The sequence below is a fragment of the Bolinopsis microptera genome, chromosome 5, assembly GCF_026151205.1.
Source record: "Bolinopsis microptera isolate Bmic1 chromosome 5, MBARI_Bmic_1.0, whole genome shotgun sequence".
Taxonomy (NCBI): domain Eukaryota; kingdom Metazoa; phylum Ctenophora; class Tentaculata; order Lobata; family Bolinopsidae; genus Bolinopsis; species Bolinopsis microptera.
In genome coordinates this window covers 4293074-4312810 of record NC_087076.1, presented here as the reverse complement: position 1 = coordinate 4312810, position 19737 = coordinate 4293074, and the positions used below count along the sequence as shown (strand labels likewise).

Below are 19737 nucleotides of genomic sequence, written 5' to 3'. Positions count from 1 at the left end.
CATCATATGACTATCATCATATGACTATCATCATATGACTATCATCATATAATGACTATCATCATATAATGACTATCATCATATGACTATCATCATATGACTATCATCATATGACTATCATCATATGACTATCATCATATGACTATCATCATATGACTATCATCATATGACTATCATCATATGACTATCATCATGTGACTATCATCATATGACTATCATCATATGACTATCATCATATGACTATCATCATATGACTATCACCATATTATATGGGTAAATTCAATGCGCTTAGCTGACATTTTCTACAAAAAAATCTCCATGATTAACACGCTTTCACATCATGAAGCCTCAGGTGTAATCTTAGAAGAATTTGTCAAATGTGACGTGCTGTGGAATTCATTTTATATTTTGCTCTAGTATAGTCATTTGATGGTCATATGAATTTTATTTCAGCCGTCATATTGATTCTAATCACTAATTTTCTTTATCACATCTTCGATTTTACTATTTAAAAAAATTGCTAAACGCCAACAACGTTTACATTCCTCGACACGTTGGAAAAAATCCTCAAAAAGTTATTTCATTGGGTAGTGCTAAGCAGGGTGGGTCACTTTAAATTGCACCAAAAATGTTAATAGTATTTTGTTTTGGAACCTTGATTGAATTTAAAACAACTTTTTTTCCCTTTTATGTAGGTTAAAATGAGTTGAAGGGGAAAAGAATCTCTTGACTGCCCTCTTAAGTTCATGAGACATTAGCTTGGGCATAGTCATGAGGTATGAGTAACCAGGGCCAAGGATTCAGAGTTGGTGCTCCCAACGCAGAGGTAAGATAAATACTGAAGCAGAGCAGAGGTCATACTTTATACATAGATCCACAGAACTTGCATGAATCAAAATCTGAATGTCGTTTGTTTTCGTCTTGCTGTTTTTGTAATCTCATCTTGAATTTTAATTCTCAAGTAGGCTTTGTTCTGGGTGGCTATATTGAAAAACTACATCTCACTTTTTCAGCTGTTTGCTTTTCATTAAAACATTTTACAGCAACCACACTTTGATTGAACCTGCATGCGGAGATTTTCTCGGCTGTATAAGCTTTAGAAAAGCACTGTTCTCTAAAACCAAGTCCTAGGATTATATTTTACAGAACATAGCTAGAAGAAGATTGCAGCTGCAGGAATGGCAGGGGAGCGACACAAACAAGTTGAACCTAGCAACTCAAAACAAGAAGAACCTCATTCAATTCAAACGGAAGTTTATGTTCCTTGACTCGGTGATACAGCAAGATGCGGTCGAGGTACAAAGACTTCTTGCACTGGGAGTGGATGTGAATTACACAAACACTGATGGCATCTCCGCACTTCATCAGGTTTGGAAGATAGTTTTAAAATATTATATTTGATGACAACTTCGAAAATATGTGCATATTTGGTAGCATGAATCTACCACAAGTTTGTGGTTTGCACTACCCTACAAAGGGCTGTGTTTACCCTTGTTTTGGAAAATAAAGGCTTCGTGATATATTTTCAAATCTTTTCCCTGTCAGAGACGTCGCGAAATATAATCGAATTGTGCTTGAGTAAGCGTGAGCTTTGCGTTTTATTAAGTAGTACTAAAAATGTCATACAATATCTCTTATTATGCGTGTATTGTGTGTTACTTACTGGTTAGGGGAACGTTGTAACTAAACTTTTTAATCCTACAAAATTTCCTGTGTTTGTTTCTAATATTTTCGATATTTTATTGTCATTTTATATGTGGCGGAAAAATCGATGTATTGAGAATAAGAATTAGAATCAAATTTGGTTCCGATCCGGAATTTTCGATATTAATCTAAAGGGTCCCGAATATTGGAATGCAAAAATTGTAACGAGAGGAAGAGAAGGAGAAGAAAATTGAGGGAGGAGATAGAGCGAAGAGGAACGGGAGACAGATGGGGATGGCACTGAGATAGAGAGTGAGATAGAGAGTGGGAGGGAGAGAGTGAGAGGGAAAGGGAAAGGGTAAAGGACTGTTCGTATAGAGAGAGTTGACAGTGTAGTTGGGAGACTGTTCGAGTACAAATTGTACCACGTCACTACATGCGTATTCTGCTTTGAAATATGCGTGTACACACAACACACTGTCGTTGGGTCTGACCAATGAGCGCCCAGAAGCCACGTCACGCGTTAACACACAGCATTGGGAAGACTACATTTTTACAGTCACTGCTGTCTCATATAAAATCTAATTAGCTGGTCGTGTCACATGTGTGTAGTTGTAGCGAGTGCAGGCGAGGTGAGAAGTCACGTGACAAAGTGCGGGGTCACGTGACATTTACCAGCCAGTCACGTCCTCACCTCCGCGTCATGCATTAATTATAAGAAAAATATCCTACAAAGTAGAAGTACGCGGCTATATATTGTAATACATTCCACTGTTAGTGGAGTAGTGGGGAGGCAGCCCACAGCTACATTCCACTGTTAGTGGGGAGGCAGCCCACAGCTACATTCCACTGTTAGTGGGGAGGCAGCTCACAGCTACATTCCACTGTTGGTGGGGAGGCAGCCCACAGCTACATTCCACTGTTAGTGTGGAGGCAGCCCACAGCTACATTCCACTGTTAGTGGGAAGGCAGCCCACAGCTACATTCCACTGTTAGTGTGGAGGCAGCCCACAGCTACATTCCACTGTTGGTGGGGAGGCAGCCCACAGCTACATTCCACTGTTGGTGGGGAGGCAGCCCACAGCTACATTCCACTGTTAGTGTGGAGGCAGCCCACAGCTACATTCCACTGTTAGTGGGAAGGCAGCCCACAGCTACATTCCACTGTTAGTGTGGAGGCAGCCCACAGCTACATTCCACTGTTGGTGGGGAGGCAGCCCACAGCTACATTCCACTGTTAGTGGGGAGGCAGCCCACAGCTACATTCCACTGTTAGTGGGGAGGCAGCCCACAGCTACATTCCACTGTTAGTGTGGAGGCAGCCCACAGCTACATTCCACTGTTAGTGGGGAGGCAGCTCACAGCTACATTCCACTGTTGGTGGGGAGGCAGCCCACAGCTACATTCCACTGTTAGTGTGGAGGCAGCCCACAGCTACATTCCACTGTTAGTGGGGAGGCAGCTCACAGCTACATTCCACTGTTGGTGGGGAGGCAGCCCACAGCTACATTCCACTGTTAGTGTGGAGGCAGCCCACAGCTACATTCCACTGTTAGTGGGAAGGCAGCCCACAGCTACATTCCACTGTTAGTGTGGAGGCAGCCCACAGCTACATTCCACTGTTGGTGGGGAGGCAGCCCACAGCTACATTCCACTGTTAGTGGGGAGGCAGCCCACAGCTACATTCCACTGTTAGTGGGGAGGCAGCCCACAGCTACATTCCACTGTTAGTGGGGAGGCAGCCCACAGCTACATTCCACTGTTAGTGGGGAGGCAGCCCACAGCTACATTCCACTGTTAGTGGGGAGGCAGCCCACAGCTACATTCCACTGTTAGTGGGGAGGCAGCCCACAGCTACATTCCACTGTTAGTGGGGAGGCAGCCCACAGCTACATTCCACTGTTAGTGGGGAGGCAGCCCACAGCTACATTCCACTGTTAGTGGGGAGGCAGCCCACAGCTACATTCTACTGTTGGTGGGGAGGCAGCCCACAGCTACATTCCACTGTTAGTGGGGAGGCAGCCCACAGCTACATTCCACTGTTAGTGTGGAGGCAGCCCACAGCTACATTCCACTGTTAGTGGGGAGGCAGCCCACAGCTACATTCTACTGTTGGTGGGGAGGCAGCCCACAGCTACATTCCACTGTTAGTGGGGAGGCAGCCCACAGCTACATTCCACTGTTAGTGGGGAGGCAGCCCACAGCTACATTCCACTGTTAGTGGGGAGGCAGCCCACAGCTACATTCCACTGTTAGTGGGGAGGCAGCCCACAGCTACATTCCACTGTTAGTGTGGAGGCAGCCAACAGCTACATTCCACTGTTAGTGGGGAGGCAGCCCGCAGCTACATTCCACTGTTAGTGGGGAGGCAGCCCACAGCTACATTCCACTGTTAGTGGGGAGGCAGCCCACAGCTACATTCCACTGTTAGTGGGGAGGCAGCCCACAGCTACATTCCACTGTTAGTGGGGAGGCAGCCCACATGCACAGCTACATTCCACTGTTAGTGGGGAGGCAGCCCACGGCTACATTCCACTGTTAGTGGGGAGGCAGCCCACAGCTACATTCCACTGTTAGTGGGGAGGCAGCCCACAGCTACATTCCACTGTTAGTGGGGAGGCAGCCCACAGCTACATTCCACTGTTAGTGGGGAGGCAGCCCACAGCTACATTCCACTGTTAATGGGGAGGCAGCCCACAGCGAAATCCTTCTGGTGGGATAGATTCTAGTTCTAATTCTTATAGACGAAATTGTCATTAATATATTATATCCATGATGCTGTCCTTTCAAATTGAAATCTAATTAACTAATTAAGTCATAGTTATAAGTGACACGGAGGTAGGAGATTTAGCGCACATTTGTGGCTATTTTATTAATTCATTCAAATTAGGTAAACTTGGTGGCCACGGTGTTGAATTAAACTCTTTAACCTCTTGGCGATACAGCAGTACACGTATGACTGAACAGTGGTGAGGTGCTAATAATAGAATTACACTAAAATACTACAATGCCTCCGTTAGTGGAGTCTCTTTTCTCTTGTGGTGCGAAATAAAATACGTGTCTTCACGAGGTCCTTCTGTATCACACACAGTATAATATCGTGTACAAATCTATCATCAATCCTATCTTGGCGTGGACCCCGAAGCATAGGTGCAAATAAATCTTAACATCCAAAACTTTTTCCTTAACTTTGCTATTTTCGTTGTTCTGACCGCATGCGAATTTATTTTGAGAATCTTGCTCAAGGAAAAAGCCTAGAAGCAATTTAACACTAGAGATCATTTTCAAGAACGATTTTTAAAATTTGATTTTTAGATGTATATATTTTAAGGCTGACCAACAGATTTTGCGAAATAAGTGTGGTTCGTTAAGGTGATGTAGAGTTAGTCCTTCGAAAAAATGTCTGGAAATTTGCTTTCATAATTGGAATGTAGCAATTTGAAATGAAAATTCTGGCAAGAATTTATTGTACTAATTTAAGGATCAGGGGGTAAGTACTGGAGATTACAGTTATAGAACTCAGTTATAGAACTGTGCAAGGAGGACAAAATGGGCTTTTTAAGGAATGAATTCTATCAATAAGGATTTTACTAATTGTGCTAATTTAATTTTAGACTCCAATGGGTAGTAAGGCTTGCGCAGTTAACATTTAATATTTTAAACTTCAATTTTGGCAGGTTTATCCTTTAACATCTACTTTATCAATACTACTACTCTACTCACTGTTGCTCTTGGTACTGACTTGGCATTTATACCTAATTCCAAAACTCGAACAACTTGAAACCAAATATTGGACAAGGTTCAACTTTCTTAGTTATTATATCAATTCTACTGACTGTTGCCCCAGATTGTTAACTTCACAGTCATACTTAATTCTTAACCTTAAAAAAGAAAAATAAGTATTTTGTCCTCACAGATCCCGAATCTTTTCCAAATCCTCAATAAATTCTTATTAATATTGAACAATTTCTATCTTCATTTTAACACAAGCGCATCACGCAGCCTCGCAAATATTTTCAAAACCTCGCTTTTAGTTCTTAACTTCCTGCCAGGGCCAATATTGGGTGTTATTCACATGGGTGGCCCAATGCTGGTGCTCCTACATCTTATATGGTGGTGTATATATATATAATAATATAATACATAATCAGCAGCTGATATGGACCTAGAACGATTATTAACTGTGCCCTATTTTCTGGACAACTCTGTCAACAAGTCGTTATCTTTAAAGCACAGCATCTTAATGAGGACGATAATTTAATTATGTGGGAATATTGTGTATATAATATTTTGCATAATATGCAAAATATAATATTATGACGTTTAAAAGGTTGTTATAGTTAGCAAATGGTATAGTTTCAATTGTTACTGGTTTTTACATCTGTTGATCTGTTATTGTCAAATAACAACATATGTACATGATATACAACTACTTCCCTCTCTTCATTTTAATATGACCATTTAACATGTTTTTATGTGGTGGAATAATGTAGAATATTGTACTAGGACAACGAGAAAGTTACGTAAAACTGTTTGAAAATTAGATTATCACACTTGAAATACACGAGGGAGCGCACTATAAATCTAATATAAAACCACTAAATTAGCTTTATCAGTTACACAGTACTGATTAAAACATACCGTCATATCCTGATGTTAAGTTAAACGGGACCAAGCTTAAATCGAGTTATCATTGAGAACACAGCTTTTTGCTGGGAGGGGGGGGGGGGGGGGGGGCGGGGGGTTTCTACTTATCAATTACATCTGCACAATAGAACCGAATAGAGACATAGCATAAACTTATGTATATTGGTTCATGGCGTGCGTAAACTAAATGTGAAGTTAAACCCTGTGAGACTCCAGTGTTCAGCATTTTTAATGTCATTAAGACATTGAGTAAAAAAACAATATCTTCACTATTTGCTGTGAATTAGTATTGGGCGTTTTTAATCTAATGAACAGCAGACGTTCTGATCAAACTCAGTCAACAATACTTTCATCACAACTATACGAGGAAGGGTTTCAGTTTCAGTATGTGGCATGGTGTTCAATTCTATGCTGTAATGTTACATAAAATCTCTTGAACTAAAACTGCATCCTCGTCTAAAGAACTGTAACTTAACACATTATAATATATGTTCATGACTAAACGAGGAGATATTCTGGTAAAGAAGTACGGGAATATAATGAATCACTCGATTATCTAAAAGTTATATTTCTTGTAGTGAGGATCATGTGTTGTAAATACTAACTGACTTCATATTATCAGGTGTGTATTGACGGAAACGCGGAGATAGCAGAGATATTGTTGCTCAACAGCCCCAACATCAACGCGCCTGATAACGATGGCTGGACGCCGCTGCACGCCGCCGCTCAATGTGGCTACACTGACCTCGCCAGGTTAGTGTCTTGTTTTCTTCTTTGTTAGTGAGAGAGATGGGGATTACACCTACACATATTTCCATTACTATTCCAAATGTTCAATAAAATCACATGTTTCCTGAAATCGAGATTTCCTCGATACTTTGTATATAATATTTTAAATGTTCTCAAAATTGTAAACTCTTAAAACTGGAATAATGTTCCTTTGAACCTATGAACCTGTAAATTGAAAGAGTCACCAGTGTAGTAACCAGTAGAGCATGATATGAAGAGCTATACAGTACACACACGATGACATTATAAGCTGAAGACCTGTATAAGTAGGTGATGTCATGGTATGCGCTACGTCACATACGTCACCCCCTCTTCCACATTCCTTTATACACACAGCCCACACCACTTATAATTATTACTTCTGGGAGAAAAGCGCTATCATTTTCTAAATATACTCTAAATTCTCTCTCTCCCGGCCGACCACACACATGTTTGAGTGTGTAGTGATTTCAACACCATTTGGTAATGCGAATACAGTGCCAATATAACGTGCGGAAGCCGCGCAGAGTTCGCTTATATTAATTAATTTAATTTAGAAACTAAAATTATAATCTTACAAACCAGGGAGGATATCCCCATTTCATTTTCCCACTCCTTAGTACAGACTATGAGGAGAGATGAGCATTATCACAAGCAAGCTGGCATGCGCTCTTTTAACGTTGTTGGCTTGTACATGATGATGTATCGAATTATTGAATTACTGTCAATCAAATTGTAACGTTTATAAAGGAGCAATAAAAGTGAAGAATGGCGTGTAGGTAGCCTATTGAGCTGGCGCATAACAGTTGGGCGTGTAGGAGAGTGCTGTGCAGGAAGCACTCTCTCCTGCACTATACACCTCTGTGTGTAAGGGCAGGAATGGAGTGTGGCACTTGTACGAGTTCAGCGTAGTATCGCGTTGAAATATGCAGTGTACCGCAAACCAACTCTATTATATATGAAATATTATTTTATAAAGGAGCATATATATTGCAGCTAGTTGTAGAACGAGAGGGATAGTGTTTTCCTGACTTGCTGACCTTAAGATAGTGTGTGTTTCAGGTTTCTAAACGCGCTTTTCAACAAAAGGGGCCGCTAAATCGAGCGGAATATCAACTTTCACGTTGTTCATGACCATCTAATTCTGCTCGTTAAATAGGTTATCATGTGAAAATGAAATGTTTCAAACGAAACTTGTTTGTCGTGGCAAAATTGCGGAAATTGAAATATAGCATCCTCCTCCAAACTGGACTTGCTAAGATTTTATGTGAGATTTTAGGAGAAAAGTCTGGGGAAGGCCGGAAGGTGGTGACCCTGAAGTCGACCCTTCATAAAAAAACCGTTTTAGATAAATTCTTGACGAAAGTTTGTCCCAGTTTGTTTCAATCACTTCTCACCTGACCTCGACTTAAAACTAAATGAATATTTCCAAAAAACTATATTTACATACAGGGTGGGCCAAAAGTCAGTGGAGACGGTAGATTATTAAATGTTGCATATTATCTGAAAACATGAGGCCCCATATTCACATAATTAAAAATTTCCTCCCAAACCCATTTTCAGACCCTTCTGTGGCCCACTCGCTTCGCTCGCTGTGGCCCGCTCGCTTCGCTCGCAGCGGCTAAGTTACTTTTCCAACAGGGGCGTGCGCAGGATTTTTAGAAGGGATGGGCTCCGAGGCTACTGCGGCAGGGGCTCGGGGGCGCAGCCCCCGAAAAATTTTAACTAGATTATATGCTAAACCAATAGGATATCAATACAGAAGGTTCAAAACAGTTGATTAGACACTGGGTTATTAGTAATATTTTAAGGGGGCTCGGGGGCGCAGCATCCGGAAAATTTTTAACTGGATTATATGATAGACCAATAGGATATCAATAGAGAAGGTTCAAAGTAGTTGATTAGACACTCGGTAATATTTTGGATTCGAAACATTGGACAAATTAAAATTAAAGATGGCACGAATTTTAAGTCATTTAGAGAGGAAAAATTTCCTCTCGATACCCAATGATTGAACTGCTCTTTGCGGACTGCAATTGTCAGTCGCTAACCAAGAAATTTCCTCTCAGATGCCAAAAATTTCCTCATTCTTCCCAAATTTCCTCCCAGATATCTGGTGGGTTTGCCAACTTTGTGGATATAATGGGCATGAGGAAAAACGGATTAGAAATGACGAAGTTATCAAGCATTTTCTGTATCTCGTTAACAAAATTGACTGGATGATTATGTGACACCGTGGCACGACACCTTAATTGGGCACCCTTAACAATTCTCATAATGTTTAACGGTGTGGTTGTGGGGTCACCTAATCACGTGAATAGGTATACTAATCACCTGATCACACGTAATGAATAAACTCGTTATGCTTCATATCTCGGTCATCTGAGAAGCTACAGTTCTAATTTTTTTCAGGACAAACGTAATTCGAATGGCCAAACACAATTCAATAAAATTTAGCTCGATCCGACTATCTAAACTATAAAATAAATGCAAAAATGAACCTTCATTTGAAAAAAATGAACTCAAATATTTTTCGATTTGACAAATTCCTCGAACCAGTGGTGGCAGTAAGTCATACCAGAAAGAATTATTTCAATTGGGCACTCAGTGACTGAGCTATTAAGGCCAACGTATGTCCACTGACTTTTGGCCCACCCTGTATCTCAAATAGTATTTGTAAAATACCAATTTCCTCTAGAATAAAATGTACTTTTTCAAAAAAGGACCCATAGATATCAAGTTACACAAGAGTTAATGAGTTAATAAGTTAATTAGTTGATAACAAGTTGATATTAGTTAATAAGAGAAAATTCAGTAAAAAATTAATTTCTTTAATAGTTCCAAATCCTGGTCATTTAAATCTCAATTATTGAGAGGTCTGCCAAAATTGGAACATTATTAATTTATCTGATAAATTTTTCATCATGAAGCTTGAACCTCAGATGTTTTCATTTCTCATACTTAATCCATTATCCAACAAACATACTGCTCACTGCTAAAATTACACGGAAAATAGCGAGGAATTAGTATATCGTATGCTGCATACCTCCCAAATATTGGAAATATGTTTAACTCTTTCTGTAGTTAAGTATCAATATTATCTGGACGATTTTACTTTTAGTGACAATGAGTTATTTGATAAGTTTCCCTAAAGTTTATAAACATATTGTTCAGGTTATTATTAGAAGCGGGGGCTGATATTGCATGTGTGGATAATGAAGGACACCTGCCTATCGACAAAGCTGAAGAGGATGACATGAGACAATTGCTTGCCACATGGATGCGAAAAAAAGGTAAAAACTAGCAGTTACTAGTTGAAATAACTGTAGAATAGTTTATTAAATACCTTCAAATGTGGCCTCATGTGCATTTCTCCTTTTGTTTAAAAAACAGTGTATAACCGTAATATTGTAACCTTACACCACTACCACCTATAACGTAATATGAACTCATTATTCATAGTTCACATGTTATATCCGTTGCTACAGCACTTATACTGTTTATACTGAACATTTAGGCCAGACTAACGAAGAAGTAATCTTAATAAAGCCTTTCAATATGTATTTAGATACAGATTTCGGTTCAAAACTCCACACAAATTGAACCATCAGTTGAGAGCTCTTTCTCAGGTTGATTTGGGCCAATGTATACGTCACAACGTTAAGTGTAGAGACTGTTGTTATATCTTGTATAGATTATTATACTTCAAGAGCGCTGAAAATGACTATTCCACAGCAATTGATATCGACCAAGTGCGAACTGCAGAGGAAAGGGCTCTCCGTGACGCGTCAGATAGGGTTATCAATAGTAGGATAAAAGAACTGGAGATTGTGACTGTTGATGGTAAGTTGTTATTCTGATCAAATTTATTCTTTTTCTTCTTTTTCAGGACATCATTCATGATCAACCGAAGAACTGCAAAATTAATTGCATCTTGGAAAGTTGATGATTTTATGTATATTTTCGGCAGGTGCGACGATACTTCACTGTGCTGCAGCTAAGGGTATCCCCGATGTTATAACGTGAGTCAAATTGACCCCATTTTAATTGCCTGACTCAATTGTGTGCCGCAGCTAAGGGTTTATTTTGGACCGCACGTTGCCCGCGCGGGACAAAATCACAAATTGTGCTAAAGTACTAGCAGAGATTTCGCCTGCTTTGTATGTAGAGAAAGTTGTGCGCGGCAGTTGGTTCGCTTCTTGATTACAAGATCACGTGACAAAAATTGGCAGACACCAGCGTGGTACTGGGATCAAAATACTCTGCTAATTAAGACAATGCCCCTTCAGTGTGCTAGCTCGAGCTGGAATTAGTATGGATATACAAGACAACGACGGTTGGACGGCGCTACACGCTGCTGCTAGATGGGCTCAACCTGAGGCAATAGAAGCTCTCATCGATAACGGGGCCGACATCCACATCGTCAATACCTTCGTACGTGACATTCAGCTGAATAACTCTTGATATGCTAATATGGAAACACGTTGATTCACTCAGCACACAGCGGTGTGTAACGAAGGTATCTTTTCAGGCCGAGACGCCACTGGACATAGCTGACGAGGACGTGCTGGACATGCTGAAAGAATATTACGACAGGATTCCCGCGCGCTCTAAACCCATGGTTCCCGGAGTAGAGAAGTTTATCCGGCCACAGCTACCGGACAGATCGGAAGTGCAGCCCATCGTTAAGGGAAGCAGGAGGGCCAGGGAAAATAACAAAGAGAATCGACCTGAGAAACTGTCCCGACTGAGGAACCCCTCAAGAAGAAAGAGGAACCGGTCAATGATGTAAGTATGGGGGCCCCAAGTGTTTACTAAATTATGAATTTATTCATTTTCAGGCCCACATTTCAGTAACCAGTTTTATTAATTACATCACTTTCTTTTACATTAATTAGTGGTTATGTTAATCTGTTTGTTTTAATCAGGCGGTCATAGCTTGTTAATATGTGTCATGAAGTTCGCGATCTTTGACATGGTGTTTTCACTAAGATAGCACTGCCCCAAAGCCCTTGCGGTTTTCTGACTGACACATACTAGTGGTCTTTTCATAAAACACTCCATGGCTTCATCTGTCAGCATGATAAAAAGATAGTCTTGACGAGTTAAGAAGCGAATGCAGATACCCTCGTCTCTTTTCGACTGAAATTCCATGTTACATTCCTAGCATTCCATAGTATTATTCCGGTGGAAAATGGCCATAAATTTCGTTGTGATTGAACGATTCCAATATGAATTTGGAGGCACTTGTGTGAATATCATGTTAGCTCCTAGGTTCTGAAGTTGAGATTGTATTTGAAGATTTTGGATAATCATACCATACATGCCAATTGCGAATGACCCTGCCAAAAGCCCTTTATACACAAAACCGTTCTTTGTAAGTAGTCTGCTCTTGTGGGCTCCAAAAGATCAGATATCCTTGAAATCTCATTCTGCCAATATTTATATATTCTGAGCTAGAAGCGATAGACTCATGTCAAAATTGACTGAGGCAAATTAATTTGCTCATCATAAATATAATCCATGATGCATCTGGTGAGTTTTTTTTTTTCTGGCAATAAAAGTCCTATGAACTGATGATCACAGTTCGGTTATAAATAAAATTGTAAACTTTTAGGTGGCAAAACCAAGGAATAGACTAGTAGAGCCCGCAGCCGCAGTGGAAAGCAAGCCAGGTCCAGCCATCCCAGCTTGGCAGCAACGTAAACCTGACAAGGAACCTGTCAATGACGTTACCCCAGTCAGAAAGCGCGCTCCTGCTACTGACGTTACTATCACCGTTCCATCATCCGTGAGTTTTTAATACTCAAAAGGGTCGATTAAATCCAGTTGATTGATTTTTTTCATTAATTGATTTCTGAATTCCTTGCAATATGTGTATTATTCTGAATATCTTCAGAAAAAGCTGGAAGTAGAAATTCCTACTAAACGACCGTCAATCCCCACGATCAACACAGACGACAGTAAGTAAACTTTCTTATTAAAAATGAAATGTTAGGATTTTTACACTGTTTACAAGGTTCAGGAGGAATATGTATGATTACTGTAAATTAACAGATCTTGAAACTCCTTCTGTTTCAGGTACCTCTGATAAGCCTGAGGTAGTAAGGAAAGCTGTGTCTCGTAGGAAGCGCGAAGAGAGACGTCCCACTCAAGCGGTTACTGCGGATGATATTCCCGCACCACCTCCAAAAGAGGTGGAAAAGAAGGCAGAAAAGAAGGCAGAAAAGAAGGCGGAAGAGGCACCGCCAAAACAACTTGTGCCCCCCACGTTGGTTGTGCCGACCCTGCCTAACGGCCCTACAGCACCAGTTGGGGACGACAAAAAACCACGACATGTTCCAGTCACGGTTTCAATATCAGACTCCGGCGCAGTGGTTTGGGACAGCACTAAGAAGAGTCCTGAAAATGAGAGTCCATCGCCCGTGAGCAACGACAACGCATCCGACAAACCAGAAATAGTGCGGAAAAAAGTGGCACGTAGGAAGCGAGACGAGCGTCGCTCGACGCAACACGTCAGCAAGGATGACTTGCCTGCAGCACCTGAGAAACAACAACCTGAACAGCAGCCTGCTCCTGAGACTAGTGCTACTGGCAACAAGGAAAAGGAGGACCACTTAGCAAAGGTATTCTTACAGTTCATCCAACATTACAGTTATTGTATTACATCAACTCGCCAGGCTGGTCTTGGTTGGAAATAAAATCATTGTTACGACTATCGTTAACGATAAAGAAAATGCGTCAATTGATATTGATTGATGATTTAAAAGCGTTAGCACGAGTTTTAAAACTCATCGGTTGCAATGTAGGTGAGCAGAAATTGGAGACTTACAGAATTGGGTGACGACAACAGTAACGACAGAAAAACCGACAAACATTACACCAGACCACACAAAATACAGCGACATGACCAGTTTTATCTCATACGTGAATCTGAAATTCAGGTTAAAACTCTAAAATAATAATATGTTGTATTCTCACCCTCCCAAACTGACTTTAAATCGAGCAAGCATCCGTTAAAACTGAGGATGGGGCCGGGTGGATTATTCAAAGTCTGAACACGTGGTTATAGGTGTTGCAATTGTCGATTGGACAATAACGATAAATAGATAATTCTCCCTTCAAAATATTTGAACTGTTTTACCCTGCTGCAATTGCCAAATTCTCATTCTCAAAAATTATTATTGAGTATTGTTGATAAAATTTTCCAGGACAGGCGAAAAACTCATTCTCGAAAATTGCTTTTGACTATTTTGAACACTGATATGAAGAATGATTTGGTATATAATTACTATTTTTGAGTGGAAAATTTTTGAGAATTTTCTCAGATTCAAAAATAAATTTTTGAGAATTTTCTCAGATTCAAAAATAATTTTTGAGAAATTTTTTTAGTATTCCCGGCGAAAATGATCAAATTCTCAGATTCAAAAATTCTCAAAAATACTCATGACCCCCCCTCCTGGAAAAATTTGAGGGATTGAGTCAGCTTGTTAAAAATTAATGTTAAATTTGTTGAAAGTTAGCGCTACCGGTCGGAGATATAACGTACCGGAGTTCTAATTGAAAATAAAGGAGGAATGTACAATTATTAGAGAACTTGTGGCTAAGACACAGTCAGAAACTCTCCTTGTAGAAATTAAGGGGATGCTAAGTACATGAAGCCTCAACATATCATTTATCTTGAGAGTTAAGATGTGATTAATCTGCAAAATGAGCTGTAGCCTTTTTCACTTTAAACTAATGCTGACATATGTGACTTATGAGAACACTGATAACACTCTGAACTATATGGAGTCTATATCCCATAGTGAAGTTTCTCAAGCGATTTGAGCGTTAAGAGATATTGAGCTTGTAAACCGGGCTGTCATACTGTTGTCAAATGTGTCATCTCAAAGAGGAAGATTGGAGCCATCACATGATATTTTCTGGCTTGCCAATGGAAAATAATTAGCGGCTGGTCCAGAACTTGCCTTGGTTCCGCAGGCTAGTTTTCAAGAATGAAGGCAAGTAGACTTGATAAAAATAGCACCTCCACAAATTATCAGAGACCCATGGCTACCAGGGTTACCAGGGTTCTGCTACGTAGCTCTCTCTCTCTCTCTCTTGGGAGGCTTGTGTGACCTTGTCAGACAGTTTACACTTTACATTACGTTAAATGAATAAAGCTGTGTTGACATTACTGTCAATTGAAATACGTATAGTCTTGTCAAGAGTAATAACCTGAATGCTGCCTGGCTGAAAGGACCAGAGTAGAAGAAAAGAGATAGTCCTGGGAGAGAGGGGGAGGGGGGCTGCTGGCGTACCCTCGACAGGACAAGACACAACGCCTAACAATCGGGGGATTCTTACCATGGAATGTTATTCGTATATTATCACACCGGTGTTCTTTACCATTCACCATTTTCCAGGAATTAGAATTGGAAAGGAAGAGATACAATGAAAGTGCTGAGGCGCTCACTAGAAACCAGGAAGACTTGAGGAAACGGGAAGTGAAGATTACTTCTCTTGAAAAGGAAAACGAGACGATGAAGAAGAAAATAGCGGACCTCGAGGAGGATTTAAGAGTAAGAAAATGTTTTGTTTTCAAATCATTGTTTTGTGTTTGTCATGGGATGTACTGTTAGGGAACAATTTGTTGGGATCGCAAACCATCCGCAATACCCCTATCTTATTCAAATGGTCCAGTGTAATTAAATTAAAAGTTATTAAAATTAGGTAAAAGATATAATGCTCCGACGATTAAAACATTGGGAGCCCCTTAGACCTTCTTGAAATGGGTAGAAGTGAGTCCTTGAGTGAATTTCGTGTTTGGAATTACTCCTAAACGTTGTGAAAGAAGTTACTCTCGGAGCAAATGTTAATTTATGTTATGGTTCGTGTTTAGATTCTACCAGTTCGTGTTCCAGTAGACACTAGACATGTTGTTTCTCATTGATCAATCGTAAAACTGTGAGGAATAGTCCCTGCTAATCTAGAAAGATACTGTTTGTGATTTTTATCAGTTTAAGTGGTTAAATAAAAGATATTATACATATAGTACATATTTAAACGAAATTGTAATTGTGCAACTATCAATTCATATCAAAAATAATATCATCACATAAATAAACTTTATAAATAGGATGCGTTGTAGAAATTCAAGTACAAAGTATACTAATTAAAAATACTCTGATCACAATGAACCCTGAGCTGAAACTCTAAATAGATTGCTGTATTACGTAATAACACATTACTTAATATTCAGGCACTCGTATAATTATAATAGTATATAATGTTAATGTGACCCCATTGCGAGTAAGCTATAATCTACAGAGAAATACAGGAGTACAGATTGCTTTGCAATCGAAACTATTACAGTACTTCTGTTACCATGGTAATCTAAGATTGCTAAAACAGCAAAATAATTAACAATTTCTTGAAAACCTGCAGGTATTTCGATAAATCCCCCAATGTTGAAAACTTAGTAACGTTACGTTTTATTTCAGCGCCTGCAGCAAGTTAACAGCGATAACCAGCGCCTGAGAGACGAGAACGCCGCTCTAATACGCGTGATAGGGAAGCTGTCCCGCAACCCTTTATGAGGTGTTAGTTGCCAAGGCTATCTTGTGAGGTGTTAGTTGCCATGGTTACACTTGTCTTAGATACGAGGTTGTGAAATGAGCCGCAAATCTGCTGAACTCAGATATCGTCAGCATGTGTTGTTGAGCGTTGTTACCATGGTTACGTTGTAGATGTAATTAATCATTACTTATCATGTAATTAATTATGTAAATGACTGATAACGATCATACATATAGTTAATTATTTGCAGCGCTGACGTCCCCGCCATTATCAACGAGAAAGTTGTCAGCTAAAACTTAAATATATTTATTACTGGCAAACTACTGCTCCTTCATAAATATATTTATTATTTATCGTTTAAAACCAAGCACTTTATGTAATTACTTCTTATAGTTAGTTGCTGTACTGGGCATGTGTTACCATGGTTACCAACTAAGAATATGACAATAGAAAATAGTGGGGGTTGTACGGTCGCATTTAACCTCTTCGACATGGACTAGCTGTTTTTCAAATTGTATAATATATTATTAATGAATTTAAGAGAATTTATGTGTTTCCTAAAGGATAGTATATAATGATACAACTTGAATGATGTTAATTTATGGTCAGTTTCAAGCTGTGTAGGTGAAAGAAGGAATTGTAAAAATATCGAGGCAAAGCCGAGCCGTGAGGGGTATCTGAAAATGAGGGGTATCTGAAAATGAGGGGTATCTGAAAAGTGTTGATTGAAAGTGATCATGAAAATAAGTAAGTTACTCACGTGAGTTCTACACGATTAAAGTTACACTTACAAAATACCAGATTAAAAAAAGGAGCACATCCTGAGAGAGGGTAGTTTTGTACAAAAGTGCTGAAAATGGGGTCTAAGATGGCCAAGAGTGCTGATGTGTTATGTGAACCAGCCGTTGATATTTGAAAATGTATAGCTGGTCATTTCGTAATTGCCTTTACAAATCGGAGATTGTGTAAGTCTGTATGACGACCTATCAGAGATCGAATAGATAGTTAGTTTGCTCAATCCTACCTCAGAGCATTGCTGGTTACCTTGATAGTCCCTAAAAATGTTAGCGTTAAGAATTGTCTGTAAGTACACTAAAGTAACTTAGTGGCTGATAGTTTAGTGGCCAGTAGTGGGAGGAATAGCTAGGAGTGTTAACAATTGGAGTGTAGGTAAACATTAATTCTTCCCTTTAAAATTTAAATCTCTGTTGGTCGGTTACGTGAAGGTTGTTGTGGGGTTTTGAACTCGTGCTCTGTGTACCATGATTGTTTCCATGGTTACCACCGTGGCTACTCTGTTTTTGTAGAAATAGTAGCTACTTTCTTGTTTCCGGTACGCGCTTTTAGTGGGTTTTACATCTTTATATATGAAGTTTATTGCTATCGAGAAATCTTTAAACAATAACGTTAAGGTGAGCCGCTTATTTTCGAGTCACCTTTTTAAATATAACTACACATATTTTAATCATGACCGTACTAAACATGTCCCTCAAGATCTATGCCATCGTTACCAGTGCACACTGTACAGTTGCTATGGTAACCAGTGCACACTGTACAGTTGCTATGGTAACCAGTGCACACTGTACAGTTGCTATGGTTACCACTGCATACTTCATGGTTGCTATGGTTACCAGTGCATACTTCATGGTTGCTATGGCTATTATCGCACGCGCACTTGACATGGTATTGGTAACAACTTTGCAAACCTTAAAGTTGCTACGGCTAACATAGCACACGGTACAGTTGCCATGGCTCCTCGCGCACTTTGCAGTTGCCATGGTAACCACTTTGAAAACTCAACATTTGTCACCGTTACCACTGTGCACACTGCATTGCATATTGGGGACATGTTTAGCACCTTTTCCATGGTTACCATGGTTACGTTGATGAACTTTTTGATATTTTTATGTTCAAATGCACCTTATAAGAGTTCTGCAACTCAAAAAAGGCTCTTAGAAAGATAGAATTAGGTGGTGTGTTACGGTCTATAGTGTACCGTAGCCATATTGCTGTCAATTTTTACGCTATTTATAATTATACTGATTTGGCGAGTTGGAGTACTATTCTTCAAAAGAATTTCATTTTGGAGGATGTTAAGTATTTTACTTTGAGTTTTATTTGGTTAATAACGGAAGTTCCCTTACTTTAAGTTTAACGTACATTAATAACCATATGGATGTGAATATGAAAATGAAATAATTACTTATTATTTGGTGATGAATCATTTTGTAAGTTATATTTTTGATAAGAAACAACAGTTTTATTTCTCACAAACTTTTCCCTATACTACGCGGAAATGAAATATTAAAAACACTTGGGGGCCATCTACTTAGGACGTCCGCCAAAATCGCAGATTTCCAGACCAACCCCCTCCCCCTGTCCGGGTGTGTCCGAATTTTCAAAACCACCCCTCTCCCCCGGACGTCCGGATTTCCAGCTACTTTTTATAGTACAAATAAAACCAACTCAAATTCATTGTTTATAAAATTCAAAGAGTTGAAATAGAATTCAAAGAGTTGAAATAAGTGAGACTTTTTTGTTAATTCTGCCAAAAATTCCGGATTTTCAGAAACCACCCCTCCCTATTTCCCGTATTTGCCGGACGTCCTAAGTAGATGGCCCCTTGTAGAAATTAACTTCCAGCACCTCAATCGTGTCATATGCCACATATAGTTGACTTACTAATTGGTTGCGGGTGAAACAATCAGTCGAAAGTGTAAAATGTCGGTCCTGGAAAATCTATCTTCAAAAACTGAAAATGGGACAGAGATTGGGACAAAATTATTTTGCAATTTTATTCGGGATTTTGACTCCCAGTACCTTAATTTGATTTCATACCATCATCAATTAACTAACTAATTGGTTTCTCGACAAAACTTTCATCCAATCTGTCAAATTTGTGTTCAGAAAATTTCTTAATTTTAAAAATGGGACAGAATTTTGAAAATACGACTTTTCGATTTGTTAAGCTTTCTGCTGTGGGCTTCCTCCGACCGAAATTAAACTTCCGGCACCTCAATCGTGTCATTTGCCATCTATAGTTGACTGACTAATTGGTTGCGGGTTAGAAATTCGGTCAAAACTGTAAAATTTCAGCTTCAAAAACTGAAAATGGGA

The 19737-nt window shown here is 39.6% G+C and overlaps 1 protein-coding gene across 2 annotated transcripts; it reads left to right on the top strand.

Annotated features, from left to right (window-relative positions):
- The first annotated feature begins 686 nt into the window (after window positions 1-686).
- LOC134816142 (protein phosphatase 1 regulatory subunit 12A-like) lies at window positions 687-18875 on the top strand. 2 transcript variants are annotated; one of them, XM_063824910.1, is made up of 14 exons: window positions 687-826; window positions 1147-1368; window positions 6914-7044; window positions 10234-10352; window positions 10795-10902; window positions 11030-11081; window positions 11349-11493; window positions 11591-11847; window positions 12677-12850; window positions 12959-13022; window positions 13141-13685; window positions 15468-15623; window positions 16545-17224; window positions 18476-18875. In XM_063824910.1, exons 1-9 carry the CDS (start codon window positions 779-781, stop codon window positions 12699-12701), a joined length of 1107 nt encoding a protein of 368 aa, XP_063680980.1. In that variant the 5' UTR covers window positions 687-778; the 3' UTR covers window positions 12702-12850; window positions 12959-13022; window positions 13141-13685; window positions 15468-15623; window positions 16545-17224; window positions 18476-18875. The 2 variants fall into 2 exon arrangements, with proteins under 2 accessions (XP_063680980.1, XP_063680979.1); XM_063824909.1 differs by having other exon boundaries at window positions 16545-18875.
- The last annotated feature ends 862 nt before the right edge of the window (window positions 18876-19737 follow it).

Bases quoted from the DNA above. Each gene is read 5' to 3' on its own strand.
- LOC134816142 (XM_063824910.1), top strand. From the start codon at position 779: ATGAGTAACCAGGGCCAAGGATTCAGAGTTGGTGCTCCCAACGCAGAG. The intron at 827-1,146 runs GTAAGATAAATA...TATATTTTACAG, and splicing joins TTGGTGCTCCCAACGCAGAG to AACATAGCTAGAAGAAGATT. The intron at 11,494-11,590 runs GTACGTGACATT...GTATCTTTTCAG, and splicing joins TCCACATCGTCAATACCTTC to GCCGAGACGCCACTGGACAT.